General features: G+C 42.0%; 1 protein-coding gene across 1 annotated transcript in view; it reads right to left on the bottom strand.

Moving 5' to 3' along the window:
- The window catches only part of LOC138369250 (sodium-coupled monocarboxylate transporter 2-like), a 141,969-nt gene that overhangs the window by 98,464 nt on the left and 15,989 nt on the right, over positions 1 to 27,516 (bottom strand). Inside the window, exons 2-3 of the mRNA XM_069332189.1 lie at positions 5,917 to 6,050; positions 367 to 555 (exon numbers count right to left, since the gene is read on the bottom strand). Of these exons, the coding sequence (XP_069188290.1) occupies positions 367 to 555; positions 5,917 to 6,050 (323 nt within the window). The remainder of the gene's footprint in view (positions 1 to 366; positions 556 to 5,916; positions 6,051 to 27,516) is intronic.

Here is a 27,516-nt window from a genome sequence, read left to right as displayed (position 1 = left end):
TACTCCTATAATGACCTCTTTACAAGCTGTGACCTCCAGTCTGCTCTCCAGCACTGGCCGGTGGTGGGCTCTGTACTGTTCTCACTATGAGATGCTCCACACCTCCTTCTCATAACTTACAGAATATATAAAGTATTTATGCATGACTGGTAGTCGGAGAGACCTTGACGGATGCCTGGCCTGAGGCGATTGTTCACATTAGGGAAGTGTGTGAAGGTAAGCACATTAATTGAGAACTTTTAGTATAAACTCAAGAGATAAATATATTATTGATATAATTTTTATTCAGTGTGCATTTATCTGTTATTTAGTGCTAAAATAATTAAGAAATAGGTATTGCAGTATCAAATTGGGATCCATAGTTACAATTGTTATATAAAAGGTGCAGACGGAGCCCATGATGCCCATTGAGACTGTGGTGGAAAGGTTGGTGACGGTGGACAGAGCCAAGGACGGAGTGTACAGACAGATGCCCAAATAGAAGAACATCATGAGCAGCTGGCAACCCGTCACCAGCATCCTCAGTGCACGTGACTTGTAGCGCTTCTCTATGTACTGACAAGAGAAAAATTTAAGAATTATATCATTTAATATAATTGACAAACATAATATATTGTCAGAGCATTTTGACGGTCGTGAGCACAATATGGACACTATACTCGCTATGATCTAGGAACGTAGTAACGTATGGAGTAATATTGAGGTGAGTAAGAGTTGAGTGGGACTACTCATGGACTCAGAACTGATTACAATAATAAGGTTATCACTGGAGTGTGAGTACAATAATAAGGCTATCACTGGAGTGTGAGTACAATAATAAGGTTATCACTGGAGTGTGAGTGCAGTAATAAGGTTATCACTGGAGTGTGAGTGCAGTAATAAGGTTATCACTGGAGTGTGAGTGCAGTAATAAGGTTATCACTGGAGTGTGAGTGCAGTAATAAGGTTATCACTGGAGTGTGAGTGTAGTAATAAGGTTATCACTGGAGTGTGAGTGTAGTAATAAGGTTATCACTGGAGTGTGAGTGCAGTAATAAGGTTATCACTGGAGTGTGAGTGTAGTAATAAGGTTATCACTGGAGTGTGAGTGCAGTAATAAGGTTATCACTGGAGTGTGAGTGTAGTAATAAGGTTATCACTGGAGTGTGAGTGCAGTAATAAGGTTATCACTGGAGTGTGAGTGTAGTAATAAGGTTATCACTGGAGTGTGAGTGCAGTAATAAGGTTATCACTGGAGTGTGAGTGTAGTAATAAGGTTATCACTGGAGTGTGAGTACAATAACTGGAGATCCCACACTGGAGTGTGGGATCAATACGTCTCCTCACCGAAGCAAACTTGGCGTTAGGGTTAACCTAAGTCAATATAGTTTGGTAAAAAGATTTGTGACAATTTCTGATATTCATTTGAATTTAGCTTGTTCATATTATTGTTATATATGTCAGGAAAAAATTTACCAAAACTAAAAAAATATATTGATCTAAAAACCGACATATGTACGAAATAATATAAAGCCAATGTTTGCAGTTACAAAGCCAATGTTTGCAGTTACAAAGTTCAGGACTGTTGGCCTTTATTAATATCAGCTTTACTTCTGGCCAACTTATGTTTATTTCAACACAGCAAAGCATATATGGGTAGGATAAAGTTAGGTAACTTGTGAGGCAAGTTGCTGGGACGATGTCGTTCATTGACATTGGGTGTTGTTCCTTCACTCTGACCTATTACAGTATATTAATGTAATTTACTACAAGTGAAGCATCAAGTTTGGCCAACAACGGGAGCTTAGATGTGACGGAACTTTCGTCCTAAACCCTCATTATAGCAGAAGATATATGTATATTAATCAAACTTCACAAAAAGACACGCATTGTCAAACTCGCTACACACACACAAACACACACACACACACACACACCCACACACACACACACACACACACACAAACAAGAAACAACAAGAAACTTTCTAAGTCAACACGTCAAGGGACCGACAAGAACGAGAGGAGGGGATGAACCAGCCTTGCTTGATCTGATATTTACCCTAAATGAGTCGGATATAAGGGAAGTTAAGTTGGAAGCCCCCTTGGGAATGAGTGATCATAGTGTATTGAGCTTTGAGTACCTGGTTGAGCTAGGAATTACTCGGAAAGAAGTCTGTACAAGACATGATGGACTATGTCACCCAAAAATGTCAGGAGGCTGTAAGCAGGTTTGTCCCAGCCCAACAGGAAAAAACAGAGAAGCAAAGGAAGAATCCGTGGTTTAATAGGGAATGTATGAAAGCAAAGGAGCTGAACAAAAGGGCATGGAGGAACTTCCGTAATAACAGAACACCAGAAAGTAGAGAGAGATACCAGAGAACCAGGAACGAGTATGTTAGTGTGAGAAGAGCAGCTGAGAAATTATGAAAATGATATAGCTAATAAAGCCAAGACCGAACCAAAGCTACTACACAGTCACATCAGGAGGAAGACAACAGTGAAGGAACAGGTGATGAAACTTAGGGTGGGCGAGGACAGGTACACTGAGAATGACAAAGAGGTGTGTGAAGAACTCAACAAAAGGTTCCAGGAGGTCTTTACAATAGAACAGGGAGAAGTCGCGGTGCTAGGAGAGGTGGCAGCAAACCAGGTGACCTTGGAAAGTTTCGAAATTACAAGAGATGAGGTCAAGAAGCACCTATTGGAGCTGGATGTGAGAAAAGCTGTTGGGCCGGATGGAATCTCACCATGGGTATTGAAAGAGTGTGCAGGAGTACTTTGTTTGCCACTCTCCATAGTGTATAGTAGGTCACTGGAAACGGGAGACCTACCAGAAGTATGGAAGACTGCTAATGTAGTACCAATATTTAAAAAGGGTGACAGACAAGAGGCACTGAACTACAGGCCAGTGTCCTTAACTTGTATACCATGCAAGGTGGAGGAGAAGATTGTGAGAAAAAACTTAGTAACACATCTGGAGAGAAGAGACTTCGTGACAACCCATCAACATGGGTTCAGGGAGGGTAAATCTTGCCTTACAGTCTTGATAGAATTCTATGATCAGGTGACAAAGATTAAGCAAGAAAGAGAAGGATGGGCGGACTGCATTTTTTTGGACTGTCGGAAAGCCTTTGACACAGTACCCCATAAAAGGTTGATGCATAAGCTGGAGAAACAGGCAGGAGTAACTGGTAGGGCGCTCCAGTGGATAAGGGAGTACCTAAGCAATAGGAAGCAGAGTTATAGTGAGGGGTGAGACCTCAGAATGGCGGGAAGTCACCAGTGGAGTCTCACAGGGCTCTGTGCTTGGACCTATCCTGTTTCTGATATACGTAAATGATCTCCCAGAGGGTATAGACTCATTCCTCTCAATGTTTGCTGACGACGCCAAAATTATGAGAAGGATTAAGACAGAGGAGGACAGCTTGAGGCTGCTTCAAGAAGACCTGGACAAGCTGCAGGAATGGTCGAACAAATGGATGTTAGAGTTTAACCCAAGCAAATGTAATGTAATGAAGATAGGAGTAGGAAGCAGGAGACCAGATACAAGGTATCACTTGGGAGATGAAATACTTCAAGAGTCAGAGAGAGAGAAAGACCTGGGGGTTGATATCACGCCAGACCTGTCCCCTGAAGCTCATATCAAGAGGATAACATCAGCAGCATATGCCAGGTTGGCTAACATAAGAACGGCCTTTAGAAACTTGTGTAAGGAATCTTTCAGAACATTATATACTACATATGTCAGACCAATCCTGGAGTATGCGGCTCCAGCATGGAGCCCATATCTAGTCAAGCATAAGACTAAACTGGAAAAGGTTCAAAGGTTTGCCACCAGACTAGTACCCGAGCTGAGAGGTATGAGCTACGAGGAGAGACTACGGGAATTGAACCTCACTTCGTTGGAAGACAGAAGAGTTAGGGGGGACATGATCACCACATTCAAGATTCTCAAGGGAATCGACAGGGTTGATAAAGATAGGCTATTTAACACAAGGGGCACACGCACTAGGGGACACAGGTGGAAACTGAGTGCCCAAATGAGCCACAAAGATATTAGAATGAACTTTTTTAGTGTCAGAGTGGTTGACAAATGGAATGCATTAGGAAGCAATGTGGTGGAGGCTGACTCCATACACAGTTTTAAGTGTAGATATGATAGAGCCCAATAGGCTCAGGAACCTGTACACCTGTTGATTGACGGTTGAGAGGCGGGACCAAAGAGCCAGAGCTCAACCCCCGCAAGCACAACTAGGTGAGTACAACTAGGTGAGTACACACACACACACACACACACTGGTGAGTACACACACACACACACACACACACACACACACACACACACACACACACACACACACACACACACACACACACACACACACACACACACACACACACACACACATTCTTAAATATTTATATATTAAATTCCATTGACACTGGAGACAATTCAAATTAGGAATTGAATATACAATAAAGACCCATTTTGCAATTGACACTGTATATAATATTTGATGTAATTACTATAAGAAACAGACTTGAAAGTAAGTATGTCATAACCAATTCCCAGACCCGCAAACTTTTGCCTAGTATGCAAGGCGGATTTGCCTAACAGGCAAAGAGAGAGAGAGATTTTATTTTCAAATATTTTATCCAAATTGGTTTATTACAATTATTATTACTATAATTTTAACTTAACAACATGAAATCATTCTGACTTAGTTGTCAGAAATTAAAAAAAAAACTAGTCAAATTTCTATGTTAGTTTTACTTAAAACAAATAATATCATATAATATAATGAAAACTTTTATCATTCCATTAGAACAAAATTAGAAATATATCTAGGAGCACAAGAGGATTGCCTAGTTTTGCAACATAAATACTAATAGAGAATTAATGTTGTAAAACACGTTAGGAAGGCTTTTATATACCTCCCATATATAAGACTTGAAAACTTGAGAGAGCTTTGCCAAAGTTTCAGTATAAAGTAAGACAAATGAATGTTTATAACTTTGATTAAGTTTCAGTGTTATAATAAAAGTATTTCTTGCTTGATACAGAGCTATATCAATAAAGGCCTTAGGATAATACTACTTTGTAGCAATATCATAAAACTTGGACATTTCGTCATCAATAAATTCAGGACTGCACTCACGCAGAGCTCTAAGAAACATTGAAGAAAACTCTAAATACTTAACCTTAGTGTGATGATTTATGAAATAACGAGCCTAGGAGCAAACGTTAGTGACCTTTCAAATACTAGAGGGGCTGGTCCCAAACCTGCACACAGAAATAACATCACATGAGACCAGAAGACATTGCAGGATGTGCAGAATACCCCCGTTGAAAAGCAGAGGTGCAACTGGTACTCTGAGAGAGAACTCTATCAACATCAGAGGCCCGAGACTGTTCAACACGCTTCCACTACACATAAGGGGCATAACTGGCCGACCCCTCACAGTGTTCAAGAGAGAACTGGATAAGCACCTCCAAAGGATACCTGATCAACCAGGCTGTGACTCATACGTCAGGCTGCGAGCAGCCGCGTCTAACAGCCTGGTTGATCAGTCCAGCAACCAGGAGGCCTGGTCGACGACCGGGCCGCGGGGACACTAAGCCCCGGAAGCACCTCAAGGTAACCTCAAGGTAAAGTAACCTTCCTGAAAAAAATCCATTTTGGGGTACTCTCTGTTCTGTGGATCTTCAAATCCAAAAAGGGTGAGGCTACATTTTTTCTTCCTCAATAGTTTATCTGATGGAAGGAAGCAAGCCCGAAGTCTACCAAGAAGTTTGGATTAGTTGGATCCAGATTTTCAGGCCAAAGGCACAATATACTACAGGTTTGCTGATGGCATAGTTAACAAACATAATTATAAATGTTATGAGCAGCACAACAAATAAACATAAAACCAAATGTATAAAGTACTTTACTTGGCTGAGAGAAACAATTTTGAGGTTGTAGAATATTGGCAGAATGACTTGATGTACAAACACGCATCCCGGGATGATCCCTAGTAAACATGTGCACAGCTGAGTCCCAAATAAATATAGTTCTGTAGCATTACCTGAGGACAATAATGAAAAATTAATCTGATTATATAAATATTATTAAATATATAATATGTAATATATATATATATATATATATATATATATATATATATATATATATATATATATATATATATATATATATATATATATATATATATATATATAACTGAAAACTCACACCCCAGAAGTGCCTCGAACCCATACTGCCAGGAGCAACGCAACTGGTATGTACAGGACACCTTAATCCACTCGACCATGCGTTGCTCCTGGCAGTATGGTTTCGAGTCACTTCTGGGGTGTGAGTTTTCAGTTGCATATTGTCCTGGGGACCATTCAGGCTTGTTCGCATTTGTGTTCCTCACGTGTGCCCCAAAGAATGAGGTGATTTGATAAAATACTATGCTCAAGATTACTATCCGAGTGTCGGTGGGGGGTGGTTCAAATAGTTTCGGCTATCGCCTCCTTATGTCCAGTCGTGATGGTCGAGTGGATTAAGGTGTCCTGTATATACCAGTTGCGTTGCTCCTGGCATTATGGGTTCGAGGCACTTCTGGGGTGTGAGTTTTCAGTTATATATATATATATATATATATATATATATATATATATATATATATATATATATATATATATATATGTCGTACCTAGTAGCCAGAACGCACTTCTCAGCCTACTATGCAAGGCCCAATTTGCCTAATAAGCCAAGTTTTTATGAATTGTTTTTCGACTACCTAACCTACCTAACCTAACCTAACCTAACTTTTTCGGCTACCTAACCTAACCTAACCTATAAAGATAGGTTAGGTTAGGTTAGGTAGGGTTGGTTAGGTTCGGTCATATTTATACGTTAATTTTAACTCCAATAAAAAAAAATTGACCTCATACATAATGAAATGGGTAGCTTTATCATTTCATAAGAAAAAAATTAGAGAAAATATATTAATTCATGAAAACTTGGCTTATTAGGCAAATCGGCCCTTGCATAGTAGGCTGAGAAATGCGTTCTGGCTACTAGGTACGACATATATATATATATATATATATATATATATATATATGTCGTACCTAATAGCCAGAACGCACTTCTCAGCCTACTATTCAAGGCCCGATTTGCCTAATAAGCCAAGTTTTCATGAATTAATGTTTTTTCGTCTACCTAACCTACCTAACCTAACCTAACCTAGCTTTTTTCGGCTACCTAACCTAACCTTACCTATAAATATAGGTTAGGTTAGGTTAGGTAGGGTTGGTTAGGTTCGGTCATATATCTACGTTAATTTTAATTCCAATAAAAAAAAATTGACCTCATACATAGAGAAAAGGGTTGCTTTATCATTTCATAAGAAAAAAATTAGAGTAAATATATTAATTCAGGAAAACTTGGCTTATTAGGCAAATCGGGCCTTGAATAGTAGGCTGAGAAGTGAGTTCTGGCTACTAGGTACGACATATATATATATATATATATATATATAAATATATATATATATATATATATATATATATATATATATATATATATGTCGTACCTAGTAGCCAGAACGCACTTCTCAGCCTACTATGCAAGGCCCGATTTGCCTAATAAGCCAAGTTTTCATGAATTAATTGTTTTTCGACTACCTAACCTACCTAACCTAACCTAACCTAACTTTTTCGGCTACCTAACCTAACCTAACCTATAAAGATAAGTTAGGTTAGGTTAGGTAGGGTTGGTTAGGTTCGGTCATATATCTACGTTAATTTTAACTCCAATAAAAAAAAATTGACCTCATACATAATGAAATGGGCAGCTTTATCACTCCATAAGAAAAAAAAATAGAAAAAATATATTAATTCATGAAAACTTGGCTTATTAGGCAAATCGAGCCTTGCATAGTAGGCTGAGAAGTGCGTTCTGGCTACTAGGTACGACATATATATATATATATATATATATATATATGTCGTACCTAGTAGCCAGAACTCACTTCTCAGCCTACTATTCAACGCCCGATTTGCCTAATAAGCCAAGTTTTCCTGAATTAATATATTTACTATAATTTTTTTCTTATGAAATGATAAAGCAACCCTTTTCTCTATGTATGAGGTCAATTTTTTTTTATTGGAGTTAAAATTAACGTAGATATATGACCGAACCTAACCAACCCTACCTAACCTAACCTAACCTATATTTATAGGTAAGGTTAGGTTAGGTAGCCAAAAAAAGCTAGGTTAGGTTAGGTTAGGTAGGTTAGGTAGACGAAAAAACATTAATTCATGAAAACTTGGCTTATTAGGCAAATCGGGCCTTGAATTGTAGGCTGAGAAGTGCGTTCTGGCTATTAGGTACGACATATATATATATATATATATATATATATATATATATATATATATATATATATATATATATATATATATATATATATATATATATATATATATATATATATGTCGTACCTAGTAGCCAGAACGCACTTCTCTGCCTACTATTCAAGGCCCGATTTGCCTAATAAGCCAAGTTTTCATGAATTAATGTTTTTTCGTCTACCTAACCTACCTAACCTAACCTAACCTAGCTTTTTTTGGCTACCTAACCTAACCTTACCTATAAATATAGGTTAGGTTAGGTTAGGTAGGGTTGGTTAGGTTCGGTCATATATCTAGGTTAATTTTAACTCCAATAAAAAAAAATTGACCTCATACATAGAGAAAAGGGCTGTTTTATCATTTCATAAGAAAAAAATTATAGTAAATATATTAATTCAGGAAAACTTGGCTTATTAGGCAAATCGGGCCTTGAATAGTAGGCTGAGAAGTGAGTTCTGGCTACTAGGTACGACATATATATATATATATATATAGGGGGGTACCACCTCTGGTGCAATTATAGGGACCCACAGCCTCAGAGAAGGGAACACAGAGCATTCAGGGAAAAACTTGCCATTTAACTCTGAATACTTAAGAGTGTTCGCTTCTCCTACCACCTCCCTTTTTTATGGTGTACACTTTATTATGTAAGGTTATACAGTTAAATATCTGATGTTATACAAAAAATTAACATTAAGAGGATTCAAAAAAAGTTCGCTTCCTAGAAGCTGTAGATTTCCTCGAACTCCTCCGACGCCGGGCAGGAACCGAGGATGCAGCGAGCATTCCCCCTCTGGATCGCAACACTGAGGCGCTGAAAAAGAAAACTTGCTGCTCTAGGGTCTCTTGTGGTGTCAATGAGCTTGGAACCAAGATTCTTAAGAAACCTTCTTGCACTCTCTCCCCATGGGCCTAGGGTCTCAGACCCTATTGGAACGAAGTTGTACCGATGATCTAATTGCCTGTACTTGGCTGACTTGTCTCTTTCTCTGTGTGTCGCCGCGGCTCCTGCTGTGCCGGCAGAGAGGTTGATGTATGTGGTTGCCAGGGTGGATACACAAGTATAGTCCCATGCCAACTGTCTGCCACCCTTCCACGGTCGCAGTGTGATTCCGTCTGGTCGGCCGGCCAAGCTAACAGAGTCACGGTTTAGTAGGTTGCGGGGCTCTCTCTCCGCTGGACACTGAGCAGAGGCAAGGCTTCTTTTAATGATGTCATTGACTTCGTCGTGTCTAGTGTGCCAACCACCAGATTTTCCACAGTGCAGGCCATGCAATCCATATTCGTCAGCATCTGCCTCGCCGCAAATACACCTGTGAACAGTGTGGATAGGGGCATAGATTACCTAAGTGAGTGTGTGTATATATATATATATATATATATATATATATATATATATATATATGTCGTACCTAGTAGCCAGAACTCACTTCTCAGCCTACTATTCAAGGCCCTATTTGCCTAATAAGCCAAGTTTTCCTGAATTAATATATTTACTATAATTTTTTTCTTATGAAATGATAAAGCAACCCTTTTCTCTATGTATGAGGTCAATTTTTTTTTATTGGAGTTAAAATTAACGTAGATATATGACCGAACCTAACCAACCCTACCTAACCTAACCTAACCTATATTTATAGGTAAGGTTAGGTTAGGTAGCCAAAAAAAGCTAGGTTAGGTTAGGTTAGGTAGGTTAGGTAGACGAAAAAACATTAATTCATGAAAACTTGGCTTATTAGGCAAATCGGGCCTTGAATAGTAGGCTGAGAAGTGCGTTCTGGCTATTAGGTACGACATATATATATATATATATATATATATATATATATATATATATATATATATATATATATATATATATATATATATATATATATGTGTGTGTATATCACGAAAATAAACACGTGATTAAGAATGTGACAATGTCAGACCACGGAGGAAAAATGAAACAGGAAATTTCCTTAAGTACTTTCGTATATTAAATACATCTTCAGAAGGTCCCGTTGTTGGTCCCGTTAAGTTGGTCTGACATTGTCATATATATATATATATATATATATATATATATATATATATATATATATATATATATATATATATATATATATATATATATGTATATATATATATATATATATATATATATGTATATATATATATATATATATATATATATGTATATATATATATATATATATATGTATATATATATATATATATATATATATAACTGAAAACTCACACCCCAGAAGCCGGCGGTGGGGTGGTTCAAATAGCCTCGGCTATCACCTCATTTTGTCCGGTCGTGATGGTCAAGTGGATTAAGGCGTCTTGTACATACCAGTTGCGTTTGCTCCTGGGAGTATGGGTTCGAGTCACTTCTGGGGTGTGAGTTTTCAGTTGCATATTGTCCTGGGGACCATTCAGGCTTGTTCGCATATATATATATATATATATATATATATATGTATATATATATATTTATATAATATGTGTGTGTGTGTAGCCAGAGGTGCGTTCTGGCTAGTCAAAGGTAGAGTGGAGGAAGTTATATCATTGATGGCTACATATTGGTGTCTGTCACTAAGATAGGATCGAATACAGTTCAGGAGAAGGCCTCTGATTCCATAATGGTGAAGTTCAAGTAAGAAGTAGTTATGGTTAACAGTATCAAAGGGCTTTCTTGGGGGCAATGAAGAGCCCAATTAGGAACTTACTTTTGTCAAGGGCTGTGCAAATTATATATAGCAGACTAAAATTGCAATATTGGAACTCTTTTTGGAAGCAGACGCCAAACTGACCGGGACTTAATATGCTCAAGTTTTACGAGGTATGAGTAAAGCTGTTGGTAAATTATGTTTTCAAATATTTTTTATACCAGTATAGGTAGATTAGGTATCGGTCTGTAATTGTTTATGTCTGCCGTATCGTCATCTTTATAAACTGGCGTCAAGGAAAGTCTGACACTAGAGATTTGTTGCAATAGCAGAGTTATGGGTGGTGAAAGGGCATGAGGGGCACTCTTTTATACCATAGATGGTATTTGACTAATGTTCCTAGCTTTGGTTCACAGAAGTATCTTGCAGTATTTGTATGATATAAATACAGGTGTGATTACCTAAGTGTAGTTACAGGATGAGGCCTACACTTGTGGTGTCCCGTCTTCCCAGTACTCTTTGTTGTATAACGGTTTAAAACTAATGAAGGTTTTGCCAACCATCACCTTCTCACTTAATTTATTCCAACCGTCTACCACTCTGTTTGCAAAAGGAAACTTTCTAATATATTTTCAGCCACATTAGTTTTCTTAGCTTGAATCTGTATCCTCTTGTTAGTGAAGTTGTTGGTTTTAGGAATTCCTCTTGGTCAATTTGAACGATTCCTGTTAGTAATTTGTAAGTGGTGATCATATTACCTTTATTTCTTCTATCTTCTACTGATGGCATGTTTAACGCCTCTAGTGTCTCTTCGTAACTCTTTGTTTTTTTCAGTTCCAGGAGCCATGTTTTGCTGCACACCACTGCACCTTTTCCAGTTTATTGATGTACTTCTTGAGATTTGGGTACCATTCACCTGCTGCATGTTCCAGTTTTGGTCTCACAAAGTCATGAACAATTGCTTTAGTCTGTCACCATCCTTATAATTAAAAGCAAGTCTGAAGTTGTAAACCAATGCTTAAGCTAGTTATGTCCCTTATGTGTAGTGGAAGTATGTTGAACAGTCTCGGGCCTCTGGTGTTGATGGAGTTCACTCTCTCAGAGTACCTGTTGCACCTCTGCTCTTCAACGGGGTATTCTGCACATCCTGCTATGCCTTCTGGTCTCATGTGATATTATTTCTGTGCAGGTTTGGGACCAGCCCCTCTAATATTTTTTCCACGTATAAATTATTATGTGTCTCTCCCGCCTGCGCTCAAGAGAATACAGATTTAGGATCTTTAGTCGGTTCCAGTAGTTTAGATGTTTTACTGAGTGAATTCTAGTAGTAAAGTGCTCACAAAAGCCCTCCACAATGTAAACTGGGAATCTGAATTTATCAATACACAGAATATTAATTCGTTAACTAGCCTCTTCCTTTCCAAAATTCTAAGCCTTTACTATACTTATTGTCCTCTCCTCACCAAGCAAGTAACTGGTGTGACGATAATCTCCTTCAAGAGATTGAGCCTGCTCTTCCCTCCAAAAATACGTCGCAACAAATATATATAACTACTATGGAAGAAATGTCCAACAACGACAACAACACCAGCAAGGTTTGCCAGAGCGCAAAACGTATGCAGCCAAGAACACCTGCTCAGACTCAAACCGCCAAACTACCTGTCTTACTGCCGGCTCCCCGCTGATTGGTCGCCGGTCTGGCTGCAACTGCACTCGCCCCCCCATACTACTTGATGTCTGGGGCCGCTACGACCTCAGTCCTCAGAATATTCCGTGCTTTCACAGTTAACACTTCTCCCTGCTAGACGTAAGCTTTGGCGTACGTGTACTGAGAGAGGTGATAGCTTAAAGCCAATATTCCAGCACCTCTCATTACTTGTATATTGCACTTCTTGTTATTTTGCTCACTTGTCTTAACGTAACTTTTCATTGTCATTTAATTATTCTTATTATTTTGATTGATTGATTTTATTATACGAATTTGTTTGACCATTTTATTCATGTTTTATTTCTTTAACGTAATTAAAATTTCATTGTTAAAATTTACTTGTGTTTTGTGTGTCTTCTCCTTACCTTACCACAGACGAAGTTCCAGATTTTCTATTTTTTTTAATACTATGTGACGAGGCCATACCCCTAGCTTTGAACAGCCGAACACCAACGCGTTACCGTCACATATTATATGGGGGCCTGTCCTAGGAGCTTCACTCAGGTACTGGTGCCAAGTGGTAATTTATGGTAAGCGTATTTAACTTTGTTAACGTAGCTTTTACTATTTTTCATATTCAATTTCATTTTTTATATGGTGCGGTGTATTGTGCATTACGAGAGTAACATATAGTGAAGGTGAGACAACTTTGGATTACGTGGTGACTGTAGGCCTCAGTCATACTCTTAATTGGTCATCTCTCCCTCCGTGTTATTACTCGTGTTTACCATCTTTGTCCCTTGGATATTTCTCATTTTTGACAGATCATCATATTGGTACCCTGGTACTGTGGTCTGCCCCGGGTCAAGAGTACCCAATCTTCTGCAATCTGACTGTAGGAGGACAAAGAGGGCCATAGTTCCTCTAGCTCGAACTTTAGTTGCTGAATTGGGACCTCAGCAGCAGTTCTCGTCACCAGTTGACACCTCGCACCCCTACACGTCAGTCAGAGATGATGATACATACAACGGTAGGGAATTAGCTTACTTTTCAGAGCACAAAAGTTCGCTAATTCTGTAAGTATCATATTAAATTCAGTAGGAAAAACTTGCTTTATGTCCTATAGAGACTCGGCAAGGTATGCCTACATCCTTGGACTACCAATTTTACTTTTGAGGCATTTAACTGTTTCATTTGTTTTCGAAACTCTGTTTCATTTGTTAGTAGGATTTTCTTGCCCTTATCCTCTTACATGACTACCGGGTACAAGATTTCCTGCGCCCTTGATTTAATTTAATCATTTAACATCTTTTACTTAACTTTAATTGTTAAAGATCTCACAGGATAGGTATCAGTTGCCACGTTGTCCTGTTTCTGACATTCACTATTGAATATTCGTGTACCTTTATTTGCTAATTTCACCATGTTTCGTCTCCAAGCTTTCCGTGCAAATCCAGCAGGTGAAATAGGGACTTTAAGTCGTGCCAAGAAGACTGAATTACAAACTCTTGCACATGAGTATCAACTAGAAGTTCCCTACCAAGCCAACAAAAACGACCTACACAACCTGTTGCTGGATTACTATTTAGAGCAAGGTAAGATGGACTCTGAAACTCATGAAACTTACTATATTGCAGAAAAAACTGATTTGGCAACGATGAAACTCAAATTGGAACTGGCCAAGATTGAACGTGAGCAGCAAAGGGAAGCAGCTGCCATACGAAGGGAAGAACAAGAACAAGAAATCACCCTCAGGGAACGTGAAACTGCCTTGAGGAAGGAAGAACAAGAACGTGAGGCTGCCTTAAGAAGGGAAGAAATCGCCCTCAAGGAACGTGAGTTTGCAATGCTCCGTGAGCGGGAAAGAGTACAGCTTGAAACACTCCAGGAGCGGGAACGAGTACAGCTTGAAACCAAACAACGCGAGTTGGAGATGCAACGCGAACATGACAAGCAACAAGCAACTCTGGCTCTAGAGTGTCGTCAACGCGAATACACGTTGGAAACTTCACACCTCGCTCAACGCCAGCAAGCTACTGCCAATCTTCCTGTCAGTTTTAATATATCACATGCAAGTAAGTTAATGCCATCCTTTGTAGAAGCAGAAGTTGATGTGTTCTTTACCACCTTTGAAACCATTGCTAATCAACTCAGTTGGCCTGTCGACCAATGGGCCACCCTTCTCAGAGTACATCTTACAGGTAGAGCTGCAGTCACACTCAGTACTTTGGCGTCTGAGAATGACTACCACACTCTGAAACAAGCAGTGTTGGACGCCTACCTCCTCTCTACTGAAAGTTATAGAAGGAAATTCCGTGACCACCTGAAGGCAAGTACCACTACCTTCCTCGAGTTTGCTAACACGAAACGGAGGTATTTCATGAAATGGCTGGAAGCAGCACATGTCTTTACTTTTACAGAACTCGTCAACCTGATGCTTGTTGAAGAATTCTTGAGACGTGTGCCGCCTCCTGTCCGCCTCTACTTAGCAGATAAAGAAGAAACCGACTACCTGAAGTGTGCTAAGTCGGCTGACACTTACAGCCTCATCCACCGGCTGACACCCGAACCATCCTCCAGTAAGAAGTCGTGGTACAGTTACGAGAAAGTGAGCCCCGATCAAGCTGGTTCACAACTGTACTGCAAGTATTGTAGACTCTATGGACATACCATAGACAAGTGTGGTAAGTCTCAATACAAGGGAACCACTGACCAACAAAAACCCAAACCAACTCCTCCTAAGTCCGGTAAGCCTGTGATGAATGTTGGTGTTAATGTTAATGATCTTTCTCTTTTCAGTAACCACCTGTATACTGGAACTGTCTCTGCCAACGGTTCAAATCCGGAGGGACGTTTCAAATTGAAGATCTTGAGGGACACAGCGGCTCTACAATCGATCATCTTGAAGTCGGCTGTGCCCAACATCACCTACACCGGAGAAACTGTCTTCATCACTGACCTCACTGCTACCACTCCATACCCTCTCGCCAGAGTCCACCTGGATTGTCCCTACGTGAACGGGGAAGTCCAAGTCGCCGTCAGGGAAAAGCCTTTTCCCATGCCTGGAGTGCAACTTCTCCTAGGCAACGACTTGGCAGAAGACCTGCAACCGACCAACCTGATCGTCATGGACAAACCCCAGGTGTGTAACTCTGTGCCAATAAACCCTATTCTAGAGTATGTTCCAGCAGAGGTTCAAGAGAGTGATGAAGTTTCTCCTCCGGTTCTCGTGACCACCCGTGCACAAGCCGCACGTCCACAGCCAGCTGACTCTACTGCTACCGCTGTCCCTCAAGACCCTCAGAAACTACCCCCGCATCTGACCAAGTTGGAGTTCCGTAAGTTGCAGAGGGAAGATCTTACTTTAACACCATTGTTTTTCCAGGCTGAGACTCAACCCGACAGTATTCCTGGGTTCTTCCTAGAGAACGACTTGCTCTACCGCAGATATAGACCCAGTAAACTGAAGGAGGAGGACGATTGGGCCAACATCGAACAACTTGTGATTCCTACCAGCCTGCGGCCCACTATTCTACACCTGGCCCACGGAGCACTCTCCCACTACGGCTTCAACAAGACTTACCATGGAATTCGTCAAGACTACTACTGGCCAGGTATGGTAAATAACGTCAAACAGTACGTAAAACAGTGTCATACATGTCAGATGGCAGGCAAACCGAACATCTCCATTCCCAGAGCGCCACTGATTCCCATACAGGTGCCTGAGGAACCTTTCCACAGACTCATAATAGACTGTGTTGGTCCTTTACCTCGGACCAGTTCGGGTAACGCCTACATCCTAACCATCCTGTGTCCTACCACCAGATTTCCCATAGCAGTTCCAGTGAAGAACATCACGGCTGCTACGGTTATAAAACATCTATTGAAGATCTTCACTCAATACGGATTTCCCAGGGAGATTCAGAGCGACTGTGGTACCAACTTCACCAGTGATCTCTTCAAAAGGACACTGGAGGAGTTCAACATCAAACAGGTATTGTCCAGCCCCTATCATCCTGCTTCACAGGGTTCTCTTGAACGTAGTCATCAGACAATCAAAGCACTCTTGAAAAAGTTTTGTAGTGAAACCTCTAAGGATTGGGATAAGCAGATTGACCTTATAATGTGTATTTACCGAAGTCTCCCCAATGAGTCCCTAGGAGTATCTCCTTATGAGATGCTCTACGGCCGTAAGTGCCGTACTCCCCTTAAGGCTTTCAAAGACTCTCTCCGAGATGCCACCTTCAGTGAGCATCAGAATGTGCCCCAGTTTCTTCAAAACCTTCAACACATTCTAGAGAGAGTCCACCGTTTTGCCCATGATAATCTATTGAAAGCCCAGGAGAGAATGAAGACTCATTACGACCAGACCAGCAAAGTAAGAAAATTCAAGCCGGGAGACTTCGTCCTTGCATACTTCCCTATCCCAGGTTCACCTTTACAAAACAGGTTTTCAGGACCCTACCGCGTCAAAGAGTGCAGGAATAATAACAACTACGTAATAGAGACTCCAGATAGGCGGCGGAAGACCCAGCTGTGCCACGTCAATCTCCTGAAGCAATATAATGGTACTCCTCCCACTGTCCTAATTAACTATTCCACCTTCACAGAACCCTACATCCACAGTGAGACCTTCCCAGCTTCTCCTCCCGAAAGCACTGACAAGGAGTCAGCGCTTTCTAATTCCGAAATCCTTAATGATCTTCCCAAATGCTTTCAGGATAATAATCGTGCTCCTTTGCCCTATTCTAATTCCACTCTCACCTCGTCAGATAAGCCCTTCATCCTCCATGTCGACGCCAGTGGTACCGACATTGGTGGTGTCGCGATACAGCAACGAGGCGAGAAGAATACACCTGTCAGCGAATACTGCTACAAGGAACTACGGAACAATTGGCAAGGAGCTACTCTTCCTCATCCTGAAGCTCCAGCACTTCACTCCACACCTGAAAAGTGCTCGGTCCACCATCAACACGGACCACACCACCCTACACCTCCTGCAGCACGCCCACTTCTCATCTCAATGTCTTCTACTATGGGCTTGCTAACTGCAGAAAATCCACCTGGAGACACGCTATACCAAGATTCCGACAACATCTTAGCCCATGATCTCTCCAGAGTTTATGAAATAGAAGCGACTCCATCCATTACTCCACCACATAACGACGTACTTCTTCCAGAACCGCAGGCTTCGGGGGAGAGTTGTGACGATAATCTCCTTCAAGAGATTGAGCCTGCTCTTCCCTCCAAAAATACGTCGCAACAAATATATATAACTACTATGGAAGAAATGTCCAACAACGACAACAACACCAGCAAGGTTTGCCAGAGCGCAAAACGTATGCAGCCAAGGACACCTGCTCAGACTCAAACCGCCAAACTACCTGTCTTACTGCCGGCTCCCCGCTGATTGGTCGCCGGTCTGGCTGCAACTGCACTCGGCCCCCCATACTACTTGATGTCTGGGGCCGCCACGACCTCAGTCCTCAGAATATTCCGTGCTTTCACAGTTAACACTTCTCCCTGCTAGACGTAAGCTTTGGCGTACGTGTACTAAGAGAGGTGATAGCTTAAAGCCAATATTCCAGCACCTCTCATTACTTGTATATTGCACTTCTTGTTATTTTGCTCACTTGTCTTAACGTAACTTTTCATTGTCATTTAATTATTCTTATTATTTTGATTGATTGATTTTATTATACGAATTTGTTTGACCATTTTATTCATGTTTTATTTCTTTAACGTAATTAAAACTTCATTGTTAAAATTTACTTGTGTTTTGTGTGTCTTCTCCTTACCTTACCACAGACGAAGTTCCAGATTTTCTATTTTTTTTTAATACTATGTGACGAGGCCATACCCCTAGCTTTGAACAGCTGAACACCAACGCGTTACCGTCACACTGGCAAAAGGTTAAATATTCCCTGGCTCACTAATGGCATACTTAAAGCAATCAACAAGAAATATAAATATGAAAAACTTAGGATTGGCCTAGTTGCAAAAGAAGTGGTTAAGAGGTACTCATCAGTGCTTACCAGTATAATAAGTATAAGCAAAGCATTCCTATTACGAGAATAGATTCAAAGAAGCGAAAGGCAACATGAAAAGCACATGGAGAGCCATCTCTAACATCCTAGGAGCTAAACAACATTTACATAATAAGATAAAAATCTCCAAGGATGGTTATACACCTGCAACAGATCTTGAAACAGCAACTAAATTTATTAGCTTCTTTTCATCGATTGGTGCTAACCTTGCCCGAAAAATCCCAGAGACTCAGACACATGTTACCACACATCTTTCACACAGGTATACAAATTCTCTTCTCCTCTCTCCGGTCAGCCCTACAGATGTTGTGTCCATCATTCACTCGCTAAAAATCAAAGCTGGGAACATTAGTGAAATACCATCAATGGTATACAGATGTGCCTCCCATGCCCTTGCATTACTGTTCAATAAATACCTAGAGTGTCATACCTTCCCTGATATCCTTAAAAAAGCAAGAGTAACGCCAGTTCATAAAGGAGGTAACGAGACAAACACAAATAATTACAGACCCATATCGAATCTACCCATATTATCAAAAATATTTGAAAAAATTATTTACAAACAGCTCTTCTCCTTTCTTGTAAACTTCAAAATACTAAGTCCCTGTCAGTTTGGCTTCCGCTCCCAAAAGAGTACCAATGATGCAATTGTTAGTCTGCTTGACTTAATCTACTCAGCCATTGACAAAAATGAGTTTCCGATTGGACTCTTCATTGACCTGAGAAAGGCCTTTGATACTGTTAACCATAACTACCTCTTACTTAAACTCCGCCACTATGGAATCCGTGACCTTGCCCTGGACTATATCAGATCCCATGTTAGTGACAGACACCAATGTGTAGCCATCAATGATATAACCTCTCCCACTCTACCATTAACCGTAGGGGTGCCACAGGGCAGCATCCTAGGACCCCTACTGTTTCTTATCAATGATCTCCCTAATGTCTCTAACATGCTTAAACCTATATTGTTTGTTGATGATACTACTCTCATCTACTCTGACCCCAACCCACTCATCTATATAAATAAATATGAAAATGTTCGTTTGTTCAAAATCTCTAATCTCGGAAAGTTCTTCACCGATTGCTTTTGAAATTTCACACAATGTTCCATTCGCATCCGGCCAGGTTTTTATACACATACTGCATAGATGTCACGTCTGTGACGGTAAAAAAAAAAAAAAAACATGCATTTCTGAAAAACTGTGTTTTTCGTGTGTTTTTCATGTCAGGAAAATCTTCGAAACCTCTTTACCGATTGCTTTGAAATTTTGACACAACGTTGCATTCGAATAGGGGCGTCTTTTTATATACCTACTATATAGATGCCACCCCTGTGACAGGTAAAAACATGAGTTTTTTTCAAAACAGCGCCATTTGTTGCACATAGCAGCAACATTCACGTTATACTAAATATGTCACGAATTCCATTTCAATGTTTCTGATTGCATTGATAATTTTTTTTTTCATAGATTTCGATTTATTTTATTTTTTATTGAATTATTTTGTGTGACATTGTGTTGGAAATGAGCGGTGTTGTTTACCATACCGTTCATTTCGTAAGTATAAGTATAGATGCCACACCTGTTACAGGTGTAGCAAGGAACAGGGAAGTGGAGGATAGTGGTGAGGACGAGGAGATGGGGGAGGGGGGGGAAGAATGGTGCGAAGGAGAAGGGGACGGGGGAAGTTGGGTATGGTGGGGAGGACGAAGGGACGGGGGAGTGGGGAATGGTCCAGTATAAATACACACACACACACACACACACACACACACACACACACACACACACACACACACACCCACACACACACACACACACACTATTGAATAACTAGTAAGCTCACTCAAACCACAAGAAAGTGAAGAAAAACAGTACAAACAGCACCACTGAAAATAAGTGTTGAGTACATCGTGGTATTGTGAAATTGTGGAGCCGGAGTGACCTCACCACTAGGGACCTCACCAGCTGTGACGCGGGACGCAGCGACCTCACATCTTGACCAGCCGCGTGGAGAACTTTCTCGCCTGTTTGTGCTGCAGATTGTGCAAGGTATTGAGGAGCGCCTTTTTGGCTAGATTGTTACTGCAATGACTAGATCAGGAAGGGGTTCAAGGTCAATCACAAGCAGGGATGAGGAGGAGGACAGATTTATAGACAAATTAATAGGGAAATTTGTAGAGAGAAGGAGCGATTGGATGGAGGATCTAATTCAAGGGATTAAAAGTGAGTTATTTCAGCAAATACAGGATGCGGTAGAGAGGCAGAAACAAGAACTTATGCTCTATGTTCAGGAAGAGATTAGGAAGGGAAGAGAGGACTGGGAGAGGGAATGTGCTCGTATCACAAACGAATTAGGAAGGATTAACAGCATGGCTAAGGACAGAGGATTAGTGGGGGATGGGTTAGAGACGGTGGTTGGGATGGAGAATCCCCAGGGGGACAGGCTACCAGCATGACACTGAATTACTGAGGAGACGGTCTATTATAATACATGGATTATTCGAATCTGGGGCACCAACAAGACAAGAGAGAATAGAAACGGAAAAATACGAATTGCACGAGATATTGAGATGTATTGGAGCAGGAATGGCAGAACACGAGGTGGATATCAGCCGCCGGGTTGGACCTTACAATTGTACCAAGAATAGACTTGTTCTGGTGCAATTCTCCAATGAGGAGGCTGTGGAGTACATAATGAGGAACAAGCATTTACTCAGAGGAAGTGAAACCCATTACAATGTGTTTATAGAGAGGTTTATGACGAAAGATGAGCAAATAGTCCACATGAATAGATGGCAACAACGACACCGAACTAGCCTCTCAGGTAGTCTCACCTCCCAGGTCACATCCCAGGTCACCTCCCAGGCCACCTCCCAGGTCACCTCCCAGGTCGCATCCTCCCCAACTCAGCCCTCCTATACCTCCCCCCTGCCTCAGCCCCCCAAAACCCCCCCGTCCCTTCCACATTTGCACCTCCCCAACGATTCCCCTGCCCCTGCTACATCACACCTGTCAACGACCCCAGTGGGTCAAGCCATGCCCTCCCCAAACCCACCTTCCCATCCCCCCTCCCCAACTACCCCTTCCTACTCCCCTGCCCCTTCTACCCCATTGACTTCAATTCCATCTACTCCATCCCAGCTTCCACTGCACCCCTCTTCCACTCACCCCCAAACCCCACCCAACCCTCACCCCTCCTATGCACCTCCAGCCCACATTTAACCCCCTCACCTTGTGACCCCCTAACACCTTCCCCCATCTCCCTCTTCCCCTCTTCTACCCCCAAACCCCCACCTACCCCCGATTCCCCCCTAACTAATACACCCTCTCTTCCACTCCCAGCACCCATGCTCCATTCTCATCTCAGCCCTCTGCCCTCAGTATCCCTCTCCCTCCCAACCTCTCAACCTCTATCTGACTCTCAGTCTCACTCTATTTCTCAACCCCCCTATGCTATTCAGACCCCTAACTTTCAGACCCATTATGCCCTTCCTACCCCCCTAGATGCCCAGACCCCATTCGCCTACCAGGGACTCCCAGGCACCCCCCTAGCACCCCCCCACTCACCCCCACAGCCCCCACTTGCCCCCCAGACACCCCCCAGTTCCCCCCAGACCCCTGGTGAAAGGGGGAACTCTGACACCCGAGTTTCCAAGAAGAGTCTCAAGGTTTGGTACACCAATGCTGATGGGGTAGCCAATAAAGCAGAAGAGATAAAAGAAAGAGTTAGTGAGGCAGACCCAGACATAGTGGCAATAGTGGAAACTAAAATAAATGGCATGATCTCGGATGCAATCTTTCCAGAGGGGTACCAGGTGATAAGAAAAGAAAGGACACAGAGACAGGGAGGAGGAGTGGCACTACTAATAAAGCGGAAATGGAAGTTTGATGAGCTGGAAAATCCGGGTACCAATGAAAGCACGAGCTTCATACATGGAACTCTGACAGTGGATGGGAAGAAAATTGTAATCTTGATACTCTACAATCCCCCACCAAACAGTAGAAGGCCCAGGCAGCAGTACGAGGACAGCAACAAGACATGTATAGATGAACTGCAGAGGGCAGCAACTTTAGCGCATAGAATGAGAGCGAAGCTGCTGGTCATGGGGGACCTAAATCACGGAGAGATAGATTGGGAAACGAGGAATCCCCATGGCGGGGAGGAGACCTGGGGAGCGAAGCTGGTAGACGTTATTGACAGGAATTTCCTAACACAGCATGTGAAAGAAGATACTAGGGAAAGAGGAGGGGATACGCCCAGCCTATTAGATCTCTTTTTCACCCAGAATGTAGAAGACATCGAGCAGTTGGAACATGAAATACCACTAGGAGCTAGTGACCATTGTGTCCTAGTCTTTGACTACATGATGGAGCTTAAAATTGTGACCAAAGGACAAGAGGTCCGGGAAAGGAGACTTGATTACAGAAAAGGGGACTACAGAAGGATAAGGGACTACCTGGGAGAAGTGCAGTGGGAGGAAGAACTTAGAGGAAAAACAGTGCAAGGTATGATGAACCAAGTCATATTGAAATGCAAGGAGGCTGAAGAGAGATTTATTCCAACAATAAAGGAAAAAAGCAGGAGGGAATATAATAACCCATGGTTTAATAGACAGTGTCAGGAAGCAAAGGTGAGAAGCAGGAGGGAATGGAGGAAGTACAGAAGACAAAGGACAGAGGACAACAGGATTAGATGTAACAGAGCTAGGAATGATTACATTAACATAAGACGAGTGTCGGAAAGAAATTATGAGAACGATATTGCAGTCAAAGCGAAAAAGCAACCAAAATTACTACATAGCCATATAAGAAGGAAGATGTCGGTAAATGACCAAGTGACAAGACTGAGGAAAACAGAAGGGGCATATACAGAAAGCGACAAGGAAATCTGCGAGGTACTGAATGCAAAATTCCATGGAGTGTTCACAACCGAGCCTGAGCAGCTCCCATTGTTAGAAGAGATTACCCAAGATGAAAGACTGTCAGATATAGAGGTGACAGCAGAGGATGTAATGAAACAGTTGACAACACTGGATGCAAATAAAGCTGTTGGACCAGACAAAGTATCACCGTGGATACTTAAAGAGGCAGCGCAGGCTCTCAGCGTGCCTCTGGCAATGATCTTTAATGAGTCATTTATGTCGGGAGAATTGCCCAGTTGCTGGAAAGAGGCAAATGTCGTACCGATTTTCAAAAAAGGAGATAGGGAGGAGGCACTTAACTACAGACCCGTATCACTGACAAGCATCCCCTGCAAAATACTTGAAAGAATAATTAGGCTAAGACTTGTTGAGCACCTGGAGAGCATTGGGTTTGTAAACAAGCACCAACATGGGTTCTGGACAGGGAAATCATGCCTAACAAACCTTTTAGAATTCTATGATAAAGTAACAAGGATAAGGCAGGACAGAGAAGGCTGGGCAGACTGCATATTTCTTGACTGCCAAAAGGCCTTTGATACAGTACCGCACATGAGACTGCTATACAAACTTGAGAGGCAGGCAGGAGTAAGCGGAAAGGCCCTAGTATGGGTGAAGAACTACCTAACAGGAAGGAGCCAGAGGGTAATGGTAAGGGGCGAGAAGTCGGACTGGCGAACAGTAACAAGTGGAGTACCTCAAGGATCGGTGCTGGGACCAATCCTCTTTCTAATTTACGTAAATGATATGTTTACAGGAGTGGAATCATATCTGTCAATGTTTGCGGATGACGCAAAATTAATGAGAAGAGTTGTGACAGACGAGGATTGTAGGATCCTCCAAGAGGACTTAAACAGGCTGCAGAGAGGGTCAGGGAAATGGCTACTGGAGTTTAACACCAGTAAATGTAAAGTTATGGAAATGGGATCAGGTGACAGGAGACCAAAGGGACAGTACACAATGAAGGGGAACAGCCTACCTGTAACGATTCGAGAAAGAGACCTGGGAGTGGATGTGACACCTAATCTAACTCCTGAGGCACATATAAATAGGATAACGACAGCAGCGTACTCTACACTGGCGAAAATTAGAACTTCATTCAGAAACCTAAATGAGGAGGCTTTTAGGGCGCTTTACACTGCCTACGTGAGACCAGTCTTAGAGTATGCCGCGCCATCATGGAGCCCCCACCTGAAGAAACACATAAAGAAACTGGAGAAGGTTCAGAGGTTTGCGACGAGGCTTGTCCCAGAGTTACGAGGGATGGGATATGAAGAGCGGCTGAAGGAACTGAACCTTACGACACTAGAGAAAAGAAAGGAGAGAGGAGATATGATAGGGACATATAAAATACTCAGGGGAATTGACAAAGTGGAAATAGATGAAATGTTCACACGTAATAATAACAGAACGAGGGGACATGGGTGGAAACTGGAAACTCAGATGAGTCACAGAGATGTTAGGAAGTTTTCTTTTAGCGTGAGAGTAGTGGAAAAATGGAATGCACTTGGGGAACAGGTTGTGGAAGCAAATACTATTCATACTTTTAAAACTAGGTATGATAGGGAAATGGGACAGGAGTCATTGCTGTAAACAACCGATAGCTGGAAAGGCGGAAACCAAGAGTCAATGCTCGATCCTGCAAGCACAAATAGGTGAGTACACACACACACACACACAGAGGGAAGGTAGGGGAGGAGGCGGAGTGGCCCTACTCATGAGAAGGGAATGGAGTTTTAAGGAGATGGCCATCCCGGGCTGTGAGGAGTTCAGAGACTACATAGCAGGCACCATAACAATGGGAGGACCAAGAATAGTAGTAGCAGTAATATACAACCCTCCACCAAATGACAAGAGACCCAGTCAAGAGTATGAAAACAACAACAAGGCAGTTAACACTATAATTGAGAGGGCAGCCTCTGCTGCCTGTAGAAATAGATCCCACCTGCTCATCATGGGCGACTTCAATCACGGAAAGATTGACTGGGAGAACAAGGAACCGCATGGAGGCGAGGATACGTGGAGAGCCAAACTATTGGACGTGGTGACAAGCAACTTTTTAACCCAGCATGTCGGAGAACCCACAAGGATGAGAGGCAATGACGAACCAGCGAGACTCGACCTAGTCTTCACTCTGAACGACTCCGACATAAGAGAAATCGGTTTTGAGGACCCAGTAGGAATGAGCGACCACAGTGTACTGGTGTTTGAGTACTTGATTGAAGAAGGGTTATTGAACTCGAGGAGGGATACCGAAACCAAAAGGTTAGCATACCGAAAGGGAAACTATGAGGGGATAAGAAAATTCCTAACAGATATAGCATGGGAAACAGAGCTCAGGGGAAAGACGGCCCAAGATATGTTGGATTACATCACGCAGAAGTGCAAGGACGCAGCAAACAAGTTTGTCCCAGTCCAAAAGGAAAACAGAGAAATGAAGATGAGAAACCCATGGTTTAATCAGAGATGTAGGCTAGCTAAGCAGCAAAGTAAAAGGGCATGGAGAAACTATAGGAATAACAGGACACTGGAGAGCAGAGAAAGATACCAGAATGCCAGGAATGAATATGTCAGGATGAGAAGAGAGGCAGAAAGACAATACGAAAATGACATCGCAAGCAAGGCAAAGACTCAGCCTAAATTGTTGCATAGCCACATTAGGAGAAAAACAACAGTAAAGGAACAGGTTATGAGATTAAGGATAGGGGCGGAAGGATTCACTACAAATGACAAGGAAGTGTGTGAGGAATTGAATAAGAAATTCCAGGAGGTCTTCACCTTAGAGCAAGGAGAAATTCCAGAGGTAAGTGAGGGAATAGCTAACCAGGAACCACTGGAAGAGTTTGAGATTACCAGTGGGGAAGTAAGGAAGTGTTTACTAGAGTTGGACGTGACGAAGGCTATAGGCCCAGATGGAATCTCCCCTTGGGTTCTAAAGGAAGGAGCAAGAGAACTGTGCCTACCACTCTCCATAGTGTATAACAAATCACTGGCAACAGGGAAACTGCCAGATATTTGGAAAGCAGCTAACGTAGTCCCGATATACAAGAAAGGGGATAGACAGGAGGCACTGAACTACAGGCCAGTGTCCCTAACCTGCATACCATGCAAGCTGATGGAGAAGATTGTGCAAAAAAAACTAGTGGAGCATCTGGAGCGAAGGAACTTTGTAACACAGCATCAACATGGGTTCAGGGATGGCAGGTCCTGCCTCACAGGGTTACTTGAATTCTACGACCAGGCAACAAAAATAAGGCAAGAAAGAGAAGGGTGGGCAGACTGCATATTTTTGGATTGTCAGAAAGCCTTTGATACAGTGCCACACAAGAGGCTAGTGCGAAAATTTGGAGATGCAGGCTGGAGTGAGAGGGAAGGTACTCCGGTGGATAGAGGAGTACCTAAGCAACAGGAGACAACGAGTCTGTGTGAGGGGTGAGGTCTCAGATTGGCGAGACGTCACAAGTGGAGTCCCGCAGGGGTCAGTCCTTGGACCTATACTGTTTCTGGTATATGTAAATGATCTCCCAGAGGGTATAGATTCGTTCCTCTCAATGTTTGCCGACGATGCAAAAATTATGAGGAGGATTGAAACAGAGGATGATAGTAGGAGGCTAGAAGATGACCTGGATAGACTGAGTGAATGGTCCAACAAATGGCTGTTGAAGTTCAACCCGAGTAAATGCAAAGTAATGAAGCTAGGCAGTGGAAACAGGAGGCCAGGCACAGGATACAGAATAGGAGATGAAGTACTTAATGAAACAGACAGAGAGAAAGATCTAGGAGTTGATATCACACCAAACCTGTCTCCTGAAGCCCGCATAAAGAGAATAACGTCTGCGGCATATGCGAGGC

The sequence above is a fragment of the Procambarus clarkii genome, chromosome 27 (genome assembly GCF_040958095.1).
Source record: "Procambarus clarkii isolate CNS0578487 chromosome 27, FALCON_Pclarkii_2.0, whole genome shotgun sequence".
Lineage (NCBI taxonomy): Eukaryota > Metazoa > Arthropoda > Malacostraca > Decapoda > Cambaridae > Procambarus > Procambarus clarkii.
Note: the sequence above shows the minus strand (reverse complement) of the source record. Positions and strands in the feature narration are given on the sequence as shown.